This window comes from Mixophyes fleayi, chromosome 3, assembly GCF_038048845.1.
Source record: "Mixophyes fleayi isolate aMixFle1 chromosome 3, aMixFle1.hap1, whole genome shotgun sequence".
Lineage (NCBI taxonomy): Eukaryota > Metazoa > Chordata > Amphibia > Anura > Limnodynastidae > Mixophyes > Mixophyes fleayi.
In genome coordinates, this window is record NC_134404.1 from 34,234,606 (window position 1) to 34,246,838 (window position 12,233).

At 41.8% G+C, this 12,233-nt stretch overlaps 1 protein-coding gene across 1 annotated transcript; it reads right to left on the bottom strand.

Annotated features, from left to right (window-relative positions):
- Nucleotides 1–8,301: 8,301 nt before the first annotated feature.
- Nucleotides 8,302–10,110, bottom strand: LOC142143100 (serine/threonine-protein kinase SBK1-like). Its single transcript, XM_075200813.1, has 3 exons — nucleotides 9,993–10,110; nucleotides 9,513–9,715; nucleotides 8,302–9,081 (listed from the first exon to the last, which is right to left on the bottom strand). Exons 1-3 carry the CDS (start codon nucleotides 10,108–10,110, stop codon nucleotides 8,302–8,304), a joined length of 1,101 nt encoding a protein of 366 aa, XP_075056914.1.
- Between the last annotated feature and the right edge of the window lie 2,123 nt (nucleotides 10,111–12,233).

Genomic DNA, 12,233 nt, shown 5'->3' on the forward strand with positions numbered 1-12,233 from the left:
CTGGCCAACAAAAAACATAGCCTGGCACCTTACCCATCTCCTTTGACACCTATCTGGACTCACCCACTTTTTCAGCCAGGTAGGTCAGAAGCGATGGCCGACTGGTGGAAAAGGCATAAAATGGAACGCTTCCTCCATATCGTGAGGGAAACCGCACCTGCCTCATACGAAGTAATCCAGAATAAATGCCATCCGCCATTATCGGCTCATTTCCAATATATACAAATTCAGAACTTTATACAGTCACAGGCCAGATCCACCCAATTGCGTAAAAGAACCCCATTTGAGCGACATTGCATACATTCGGTGGGACGCAGGGGTAACATTTCCATTTTGTACCGCATGCTCATAGCCCCTCTGGACCAAACTCCCGAACCTCACGAGGAGGCTTGGGAACAAGATCTGGGGATAACACTAGACCGCGAGGAGTGGTCTATCATTCGTGCGAGAACCGCAAAGGTCTCTATAAATGCAGGCATTCAAGAAAATTGCTTTAAAATTTACTCGCGCTGGTACCTAGACCCAGAAAAACTACACCGTATGTACCCATCTGCTTCTGACCGTTGTTGGCGTTTATGTGGAGCTAAGGGAAGTTTCCTGCACATTTGGTGGGAATGCCCAAGCTTTTTGGAATCTAACTCTGGCTATTACACGTAAGGTAACTGGAATCAGAGTTATTAAAGTACCGGCTCAGGTGTTGCTAAATCAACCTATTCCTGATATTAGCAAGGCCAAAAACTGTTTAATCGCCCATATCTACCAGGCTTCCAAGCTACTTATTGCAAGAACATGGAAGCAACCGTCCGCTCCTTCTAAAACAGAGCTGCTTAATCGTATTTGGTTCATTTCCTCTATGGAACATATCTCTGCTCTACTAAATGACACTGTTCCTAAATTCCGGGAAGTCTGGACACCGTGGTTCAAGTGGCAAAAATCTCCTGTTCCGGGTACTGTTTAATTCATATAACCTAACCCTATACCCTCCCCCCCCTCTTCCCTCCATCCCCTCCCCCCTCCTCTCACCAAAAACAAAAAAACAAAACCACCGCTTTACCATAATTGTTTTCAAGTCTTAATAATTAATAGATTACCCTATCTCTTCTTTCAGCACTGTTTTCTAATTATCGCTAGGGATAAATTTTATATGTGCCATTTTGGGTCTTCTATTTTTGTATTATCTGCCATTTGTTGTTGGCACAACTGTTAAGTATGTTACCTTTTTTTGTCTCTGCGGTTTCAAAATAAAAATTAAAAAAAAAAAAAAAGAAATACAACACATAGAGAGAGATGGTCTTGAGACAGTTGTCACAGACGGGAGAGAAATATTAGAGAGATGCCACAGAGAGAGACATTCTAGAGTCAGATTTCAGAGAAAAAGACTGTTTTGAGTCAGATGTCAGAGGAAATTGTCTAAAGTCAGTAGTCAGAGAGAAAGAGAGATAGAGAGACTGTTTAATGTCTGAGATGAGAGAGATGTTCCAGATCCAGATGTCACAAAGAGAGAGAGATGGGCTAGAGCCATAAATCACAGACAGGGCGAGACATTTTAGAGAGAGATGTCACAGAGAGAGAGAGACTGTCTAAGGTCAAATGTCTCTGAAAGAGACATACCAGTAATCTTGAGATAGATGTCAGAAGTGACAGTGAGATTATACAGAAAGATCCTCTTGAATCGGATGTCACAGAGATAATTTTGAGTCACAGGGAGAGCGTCCCCCTAGCACTTTCTGCCTAGGGAGGAAAGCAGACAAATTCCAATGTTGCGGCTGGAAGAAGAGGTGTATGAGGTGAAGGCCAGTAGTAGAGACTTTTCACTCTACTACGCTTGCAATACCTCGGTTTGCTCTAGGCCTGGGCACGGAGCTATGGACAATCGGGACAGGGAAAAATCCCACCTGAACACCCTACTCATCATGGTATGTATGAGGGCCCTACCAAGAAAGAAACAAAGCCGGAAAATGTTACTCACCAGGAAAAAGTCTTCTTGATAACCGTCTCTATGCTGCCACTTGGAACCTAGAAACAGGTGTGACACGACAACACCACCACCACAGAACTATCTCCCCAGCACTAACGTGCCTCCCACACCAGAATTATTCTACATCTTAGTAACAGCAAACAAGCAGCACCTGATCCTATTAACAGTCTAAGTGATTGGCTGATGCACAACACTAACACGAAACCTCCGATGGGTGTAGTACACTACTTATCCCACAGTTCGAAGGTACGCAAGGCACAGAATGCAAACTTTACTGAATAGCAAAAGCCTACCTTTAATGGGGGCCTGACATCTGGATCCTATAGAGAAAAATATTAAGAAAGATACATAGACAAGACAATAACATACAGCACAGTGTTTTACCTAACTGGACAACATCACAAATGCTTACAGTTACTAGGCCTCACAGTACAAGTACACCACGAAATGGCTGCCTACACATTTAATGGGGACAGACTGGTCATGGTCTCACTATAGGAAATTACTACCTAATTACTATCCTAATGCCACTTTCAACCCACAGGCCTCATGCCTTAACTTGCCCGCAGGCCTATAAACTGGTACTGTGCTCCCCCGAGGCCTTTTGCCTGGTGTTATGCCCCTTAGCCTGCTGTGCCACCTCAGGCCTTCCAGAACTGGCACGTGGGGAAAATAGAGAGAGTCTTGAGATAGATTTCAGAGAGGGAGAGATGCGTAAGAAAAGGAGAAAGTGTTGAATGTGATATCACAGAGAATCAGTTTATTTAGAGGTCATAATTAAAGACAGACAGTCTAGGGACAGATGACATGGAGATACAGATACTGTGCCGAGTTAAATATTAGAGAGAAATTTCTTGTATGTGATGCTCACACATTTGGAGAATAGTTACTTTTTAGGCTATTCAAACACCCACTTGTCTAAAGACTGTTGAACCTTTAGCTCGTTAATAGAAGAAAAGAACAGTGCTTGCAATAAAGTAAATTGTAATTGCATCAATGTTTAACAGAAGTCTAAACTTTTTACATTAAAAATGCTGGAATCTATTATATAAATCTATATAATTAAAAGTTGGAGTTTATCTTTTTTATTATTAATAAAAATGTTGGTGGGATCACAAACTAAACTGTTATCTAAACATTAATTCTATATCTCAGCCACAATGTTAAAATCATTTTCCACCTTCCAATAACTACATTGAATTACATTTAATATGGTAATCAAAATATATTGCATATATGCAAACCACAAAAATGAGTTAAAACAGGTGCTATGAAGAGATAACAGTAAGACAAATATAGAATATTACTTAATATTGAGAAAAATCACCCATATGACAAACTCCACCACTCTGTCACGAGCCGCGGCGGTACTCACAGCCGCCACGGCTCGCTTCCTGTGCCCCCTGGCGTCTCGACCGCCACCTTGACGACTGGGACGTCATTTCCGCCTAGTACCCGCTCTTCACTGTAGCGCCGCGCCCCATCAACAGAGCACAGCCGGGCGCGTGCGCAAAGCTAAGTAATAGCTGTAGGCTATTAAGGTTTAATTCATTAATTAGCAGGGGCCTGTGTGCAATTTCAGAGCTAGGCTCTGGTTGGCTGACTGGTGTATTTAGGGCAGTGAGGTCTGCAGCCTCACTGCCGGTTATAGCTTTCTGCCCAGTCTTGCTGACCTGCTCCTATTTGCTACTCCCTGTCCTGTGGATACTTTGTTTGATTCCCTGTGTATGACCCCTGCTTGGATTACTGGACTCTGCCTGTTTTGCCCGTGACCCTGACACTTCCTACCTGTACCTTGGACCTTGCTACCGTGCCTGTGAGCCTGAACTCTGGCGTGTTTTACGATTACCCTGCTTGCCTGTGACCCTTGACCTTGGCTATCGTTTTGACTATTCGCTGCCTTCTACCAGTCTCCGGGCCCGCCACTGTGGTCCTGCATTACCAACCCACACTACACTTGGAGCTAAGTCCTGGGGGCATCCGAGTACCGATGAGCGCGTCAAGCTCTAAGGGAAAGGCGGCGCTATAGGCGAAGATCTCCATCATCTAGTTCGGTGGGTTGTTGATCAGGGCCAGCAGCCCAAACATTATAACCAGCCAAACAGACATTCCGGAGACGAAATTGGGATGGATGGAAGCGGACCAAAATTGTCTCCATTTCAAGCTCTGGCGGGTCATGTTGAGATCTTGTACCAAATAGTCCAGGGATTGTCTCAGCGTTTGTCCGCTCAAGAGGAGGACTCCCGGACTACACTAGCCATTTCCGGTTCCGCTGATGAACCCAAGTTAAAATTGCCGGACCGGTTCCCTGGAAATAGAGCCCTGTTCCAGAACTTTAAGGAGAGCTGTAAGCTCTACTTTCGGCTGAGACCTCGGTCTTCTGGTTTGGAACAGCAGAGGGTCGGGATTGTCATCTCCCTCCTTCAGGGTGACCCTCAGTCCTAGGCCTTCACCCTGCCTCAGACGAGTCCTACCATGCAATCTATGGAAGCCTACTTTAATGCATTGGGTCTGCTCTACGACGACCCTGACCGAGTTGCCTCCGCTGAGGCTCATCTACACTAAAGCAAGGACGACGTTCTGCAGAGGAATACTGTGCTGAGTTCCGCCGATGGTCATCTGACAGTGAATGGAATGATCCAGCATTACACAGCCAGTTTTGTCTAGGACTGTCAGAGCAGATCAAAGATTCACTGGTGCAGTATCCTTCTCCCACCTCGTTGGAGACCCTTATGCAACTTGCCAATATTTGACAGGAGAATTAAGGAGAGGAAGACCGAGAAAGAGACATCTTCCTTTTCCTCTGCATATATTCCCGTTCTTACGGACATTAAGAAACCCATGCAGTTAGAGGCATATCGCCTCTCTCCTGAGGAAAGAAACAGAAGGCAATCACAAGGTCTCTGTCTCTACTGTGGTAATAAAGGCCACTTCTCCCATTTTTGTCCTATCAAACCTGAAAAAGGAGCATGCCAAGGGAACGAGGGGAAGGTTCACTTAGGTTTGCAAATTGTTTCCTCAAAGAATGCTGTCCCGATTCCCGCACAAGTCACTTTCAGTGCCTGTTCCATGGCTCTGTCAGCCTTCCTTGATAGTGGATCTGCGGGCAACTTTCTTGACATTGGGTTTGCCCGCTCTGCTGGAATTCCGACTGTGAAGCTCAAGTCTGCTATTACTGTCTGTGGCTTAGATGGGAGTCTATTGCCTGGTGGCAAGATTATCTGGGAGACCCCGCTACTGCAATTAAACATAGGAGGTCTCCATTCAGAGTCCATGACCTTCTTCCTTATCGACTGTTCGTCAGTTCCGTTGATTCTGGGCCATCCTTGGCTTTCCCGTCATAACCCAGTTGTGGATTGGGTGAAAGGAGAAATTATCCAGTGGAGCTCTTAGTGTACACAGTCTTGCTTAACTATGCCTCTGCGAATCATTCAGTCAATTCCTGAGCAGCTTCCATCACAATATCATGAGTTCTGGGATGTGTTCTCCAAAAAGGCTGCTGACACTTTACCACCTCACCGTGACTTTGACTGTGCTATCGAGCTTATTCCTGGTTCCAAGTTACCCAAGGGACGCTTGTACTCTCTCTCTGGTCCGGAGACCAAATCCATGCAGGAATATATTGGTGAAAACTTAGAGAAAGGTTTCATCAAGCCATCTAAATCTCCAGTAGAAGCTGGATGCTTCTTCGTATCTAAAAAAGATGGAGGACTAAGACCCTGTATCGACTATCGAGGACTGAATCTCATTACAGTCAAGAACACCTATCCCCTTCCTCTCATCTCTGTACTATTCGATCATGTAAGAGGCGCTACAGTCTTCACTAAAATCGATCTTCGTGGAGCATATAACCTCACCCGTATCAAAGAAGGAGATGAATGGAAGACGGCGTTCAATACACATTCTAGCCACTATGAATATCTGGTCATGCCGTTTGGTCTTAGCAACGCACCTGCAGTGTTCCAAGATCTGATTAACGAAAAGTGTGAGTTTGAGGTGCAGAAGGTATCCTTCCTGGGTTACGTAATCTCTTCTGAGGGATTCTCCATGGATCCAACCAAGGTCCAAGCTATCCTGGATTGGGTGCAACCAAATAATCTCAAGACGGTACAGAGGCTCCTGGGCTTCGCCAATTATTATAGAAGGTTCATTCGTGGCTTTGCTGACATTGTGGCTCCTATTGTCGCCCTGACCCGCAGAGGAATGGACCCAACTAACTGGTTGCCCCAAGCAGTATCCACATTTGAAAGCTTGAAGAAAGTCTTTGTATCCGATCAGATCCTTAGACACCAGGATCCTGAAAAACCATTTGTTCTTGAGGTCGATGCCTCTGACGTCGGTGCTGGTGCTATCTTATCTCAATGTGGGCAAGAGAGAACTATTGGCAATTAAATGGGTCTTTGAGGAGTGGCGACATTGGCTGGAGGGTGCTACACATCGAATCTCCGTCATTATGGACCATAAGAACTTACAATACATACAGTCGGCCAAATACGTGAACCCCAGACAAGCCCATTGGTCGTTATTCTTCACCCATTTCAATTTTGTGATCACCTACCGACCGGGTTCTAAAAATGTCCGAGCTGATGCTCGGTCTCGAAGCTTCTTGGCACACCATGTTCCAGTTACAAATCCGGAGCCTATAATTCCCTCTTCCGTAATCCATGCTGGCCTAACCCAAGACCTGAGCATCACACTTCGAAAGGTTTCAAAGATTAGCTCCCGATAATATCCCAGAGGGATGTTTATTTGTTCCAGTCCATTTAAGGAAGGTAGTTTTTGCAGAAGCACATAATAGTAAGACTGCTGTACATCCTGGAATTCAGAAATCCTCAGAAATCCTCTCCTGTACCGTATGGTGGCCATCATTACCTGCTGACGTCAAGAGTTATGTCCTCTCTTGCGAGGGTGTTAGGCCAGTTGGTTCCATTGCCCATTCCTGCAAAACCTTGGACACACTTGTCCATGGACTTTATAGTCGATCTGCCTCTCTCTGCATTACACAACACCATATGGTAGACAGATTCAGAAAGATGTCACACTTCATACCACTAACCAAGCTTCCTAGTGCTCGAGATTTGGCTATCCTGTTTATCCAGCATATTTTCTGTCTACATGGACTTCCTATTGATATCGCTTCTGATCGTGGGTTCCAATTCATAGCACAATTCTGGAAATCTTTCTGTACCCTTCTTGGAATCAAGATCAGTCTTTCATCTGCATACCACCCTCAGTCTAATGGGCAAACTGAAAGGGTTAACCAGTCCTTAGAACAGTTCTTACGATGTTTTACTTCGAAATTTCACGACAACTGTGTCCTCTTTGTTACTCTGGGCGGAGTTTGCCTACAATAATTCATGTCATTCATCTACTCAAACCTCCCCATTCTACTGTAATTTTGGTTTTCATCCCAGGTCCAACTCCTTGTATTCCCTCAAATCCGCTGGTATTCCGGACATTTGTTCCACAGCTGCTGATCTTAAGGTCATCTGGAAAAAAGTTCAGTCCTCTTTTAGAGAAGCCTCGTTCATTGCAAAAAAAAATTTGGATCGCCACCGTACCTCCTGCTCCCTTAAAGTGGGCCAGAAAGTGTGGCATTCTACATGAAATATTAGGCTCAGACAGCCTTGTAGGAAACTGGGTCCTAAATTCATCGGTCCCTTTCTCATTGTCAAGCAGATTAATTCCGTAGCTTTTAGATTGCAAATTTCTGGTTCGTTTAGGATCCCCAACACATTCCATTGCTCCCTGCTTATACCTGTGCTATACCCAAATCAATCCCAGCCTCCAAGTTCGCATGTACGGAATAGGAACAAACCTCAAAGATATATCATTCAGAAGATTCTCGATTCTAAGAAGGTGCAGGGTCAGGTGCACTTCCTAGTACAGTGAAGGAATCGCGGTTTGGAAGATCGCTCCTGGGTTCCACGAAGACAACTTCATGCTACAAGACATCTGAAGGAGTTCTTCAAAAAATTCCCTAAGAAACCTGGGTGTCGGGGTGCCTTAACCCCTCTTCAAGTGGGGGGGGTACTGTAACGAGCCACGGCGGTACTCATAGCCACCGCGGCTTGCTTCCTGTGCCCCATGGTGTCCCGGTCGTCACCTTGACGACCGGGATGTCATATCCGCCTAGTACCCGACCGTTGCCAAGACAACAGCCGAACGCTCTTCACTGTAGCGCCGCGTCCCGGCAACAGAGGACAAATGTTCACATGAACAATTCCAGTGATAGCAGTTACTATACTTACATTAATAATAGGTTGCATTGGCTTTGAAATTGAATATTGCCTTTCCAAATGTATCTATTATAATGGTGAGGTCTAGCCAATCTCTACTTCAGATCCCAGATTAAGGCTGTTTTCTGTCCAAAAACTCAACGTTGAGGGGCTATAATTAGAAAATGATTCTTCTGAGGTATAGGTCACAATGATATATTCCACATCACTGGGGCTCTCAACATTAATAAATACATCTTCTTCCTCTATTATAATGACTTGGGCCTCGTCTTCTCTGATTTCATTATCTTTTTCTTCTACCACAATCTGAAAGACTTCCTCTGGAATATCTTCAACTCCCCATTGAAAGTCAAGATTATTCAGGACAATGCCTACTGGATCCCTGATGGTAGGATCTTTGGAGAGCAGAACATGGAACATATCCTGAGCCTTTCTACTGAATTTCTGCCAGGATCTTGGAGATGCAATTTGTCGTACAAGACTTTGCCAGTTGATGAACTCCTGGAAAAGTGGGTCTTTATCCACAGCTCTTCTCCACGGATAGGATCCAGTGAATGCAACAAAGAGAAGCACACCTAAAGCCCAGACATCAACACTTGGATCCAAGGCTAAGAAACTGCCATATTTCAAGTCACAGAGTTCCGGGGACATGTATGGTATGATGGGTGACATAGATGGAACAAGGGTCCCTGCACGCTGAGTTAATCCAAAGTTACTCAGCTTGATGTGGTGGCAATCTTTGTCCATTAGAAGCACATTATCTGGCTTCACGTCCCTGTGCACCAGTGATTTACTGTGCATGTAATCTAGAGCTCTGGCAAGCTGCATTGCGCAACGTTTCACCATCTCTTCTGGAATTCCAACCTGAAAAATTAGAATACATATTTTTAGAAGTGTCTCCATTAGAAATGATATTTTAAACTTCTTTATGAAACTTATAGATGGCAAATATTAAGATAGTGGGGAGACAGATATTTTCTACTGTGATACATAAATGTTACTGGTTGTCAATGATAATAACAATAATAATAATAATAATAATAATAATAATAATAATAATAATATATAACCTATGAAATATTAGTGAAATTGAAGTCAGCATTTTATCCTCATATTAAAAAATATCCAATTTGTATTATATTATTCCAAAATTTTAAGGACATTTACACATGATAACATATTGGTTCATATTTATCAACCAAATATAAAAACAAATATAAATATAAAAACACAAAGGATGAATGTATCATGTAACACTTTTCACATTAAGGAGATCTGAATTTTGCTCTACTTACACCACGCTGAATGAGAGAATGAAGGGATCCGGCAGGTGCCAGCTCCTGGGTCATGGTGTAGTGGTTATTAGTCTGAATGAAGGTGGGATGAGTAGAGATGATGCCTTCACAGCTTGACAGGTAGATGGATACAAAGAGCTCATGGAAGAACGATTCCTGTGTGGTCTGGTTCTTCTTCACTTTTTTTAAAGCAACAGATTTACCTGATCAGAAAAAGTACAATGTTGTACATTGATTAATATACATTAGTTAAACAATTTCCCATCAGTAGCTTCTGCAGGAAACCATCTCATTTCTAGTATGCAATTCAAAAAAAAGCCATATTTGAGGAAACACATGCATTAGACATTTACAGAGCAAGAATTGTACTTACACGTCATAAGACAAACACATTTAGCGGTACCCACATGTTATGGATCAATTGTTATCTATGCCCATTGCTGAAATCTTTCTAGAACCTATTTATGACTATTATCTTACCAGTTTCCCTCTCTCGAGCCATTACAACTTGACCATAAGTCCCCTGGCCCAGCTGTTTCAACACTTGAAAGTTGTCTTTTGATACCTGCTGGATCTCAAAATGTTGATTGTCCTCCATGTTAATCTAGAAGATGATTGCACAAGTCCTCAAGTTTGAGGTTAGACTCGATCTGTAACCACAAAATACAAAAATGTTTAGAGCAAATGTGTGAAAGTTTTATGTATATATATATATATATATATATATATATATATATATATATATATTATATATCATAAAATTTCAAGGAAGGATTGGTCTGCACACAATAATTTTCAAATTTATTAAACAGGCTACACTGCTGTGACTTAAAGTACAATACACAGTACAAGAGGCAGGTGCACTCTTTAAGCACGAAGACCATATTATACATAATTAAAGACAGATACAGTCAAACTCAGCAGTAAAATAAACTCTATAATAGAACAATGAGAATCAACCTGAGGTTCTTAGTGCACAGTTTGATCAAACAGTGGGTGTCCATCTATGACATCAAGGTCACCTATTTCACACTAACAATTGATAATTTTATATTATGGGACTTGCCTCATTTAGGCCTATAAACTACATGGTAGGTAGGATCCAGACTGCTCTAATTAACAACACCTATGGATAGATGGATAGGGTGCTGGGCCAGAAAAAAGGCAGAAACAAACTTCAAAATATACAACATTTGAAGAGAGGGTGGTCTGGACACCCTAATCTCCAAATAAATTAAAGCTGCTACACTACTGTGATTGAAAGTACAATGCACAATCCAATAAGCATATTCATACATAATTAAAGACAGATATAACTCTGCAGGAATATAAACTCTATAATAGAACAATGAGAAGAAACTAGAGGGGCCTGATTCATTAAAGAAAGTTAAAGCAAAAAAAAAAAAAAAAAAGCACCTTGGTAAAACCATGTTGCATTGGAGGGGGAGGTAAATTTAAAATGTGATTGCAGATGTATAGTTGAGAAAGGCACGTCCTAGATTAACTTTAAATTTCAGTGTAAAAATAAAGCTATCAAGTATTTGTGTGCTACATGAAAAATAACACCAGTATTTAACTAATGTGCAAAATAATAAACTAATTGGCACCCTTTGTATTTTAAAATTTGTTTGTCCCAGAGAAAATGTATTCCTCTTTTATTGCCTTACTTTCCTTAATGAATCAGGCCTGAGGTTCATAGTTTGATCAAAATGTGTACAAAGAACCTCATGTTTATTACAGTTTTTCTATTATAGACTTTATATCATTGCAGAGTGTAAAATATATCTGTCTTTAATTATGTATAAATTGGTCTTCTTGCTTAAAGAGTGTACCTGCAACTTGGATTGTGTATCGTATCATAAAGGAACGATATTGCCAAATCCTAGCATTGTATATCCTTAAAGGTGAAGAGAGGATGTATGAGGACATTCTTAACAATTCTACTAATAATCAGTAAAATGCAAGGTTTAAATTCCTTACTATTAGCAAATTTCATATTAAGGGCTATCACAAGTCTATTGCTATCCAAGAACTACATATTACCACCTTGTACTGCACAGTGTCAATAAAGTAAGTGTACATATTTCAAAAAGTTTTACCAAAAATATGATGGAGATGAAACTTTAGAGATTTAAAATTGAACTTACCTAAGCAGTAAATGTCAGGAGAAGTTGGATATTCAGAGAAGCTGCTCCAATGACTCACAGAACAGGTTTAGTCCAAGAAGTAGGGTAAAATCTTCCTCAGATGTCCAATCTTGTACAACTTGTCCTTGGTATCACAGAGAAGTCCTTAGTGTACAGTTACAACAGATAACTGAAGTACTTAAACTACATCATGATCAGCCTTATATTGGGAGTTCAGCCAGGGGCTTGAGGTCACTCTCCATCCAGAGATAATTGAAAGTTGATGAACCTCTATTAAGATGCAAATGAATGTATCACCTAGAACTTGCCCATTTATGATGAAGCTATTGTGATTCCATTAGTTGTGGATTGGTCACAATGGATGGCAGGGAGGGAATTATGTTGTATTATTATTTCTTCAATGTAATGTATATACATGATTTGAAGACTTTGTAATTGTTACAATCTTTCCACCCTTAACAGTTATGCCCAAAACAGAAACGTACATGGGAAAAAAAATCACTTGAAATATATATTTTAGGTTAACAATGTTGTTGGCTTTAAACATAATTGTGCATTCTACCAACAAGTAGGA

Coding starts and splice junctions, on each gene's coding strand:
- LOC142143100 (XM_075200813.1), bottom strand. CDS start 10,110: ATGGAGGACAATCAACATTTTGAGATCCAGCAGGTATCAAAAGACAAC. Junction 9,716..9,992: donor GGCTCGAGAGAGGGAAACTG/GTAAGATAATAG, acceptor TTTTCTGATCAG/GTAAATCTGTTGCTTTAAAA. Junction 9,082..9,512: donor ATTCTCTCATTCAGCGTGGT/GTAAGTAGAGCA, acceptor CTAATTTTTCAG/GTTGGAATTCCAGAAGAGAT.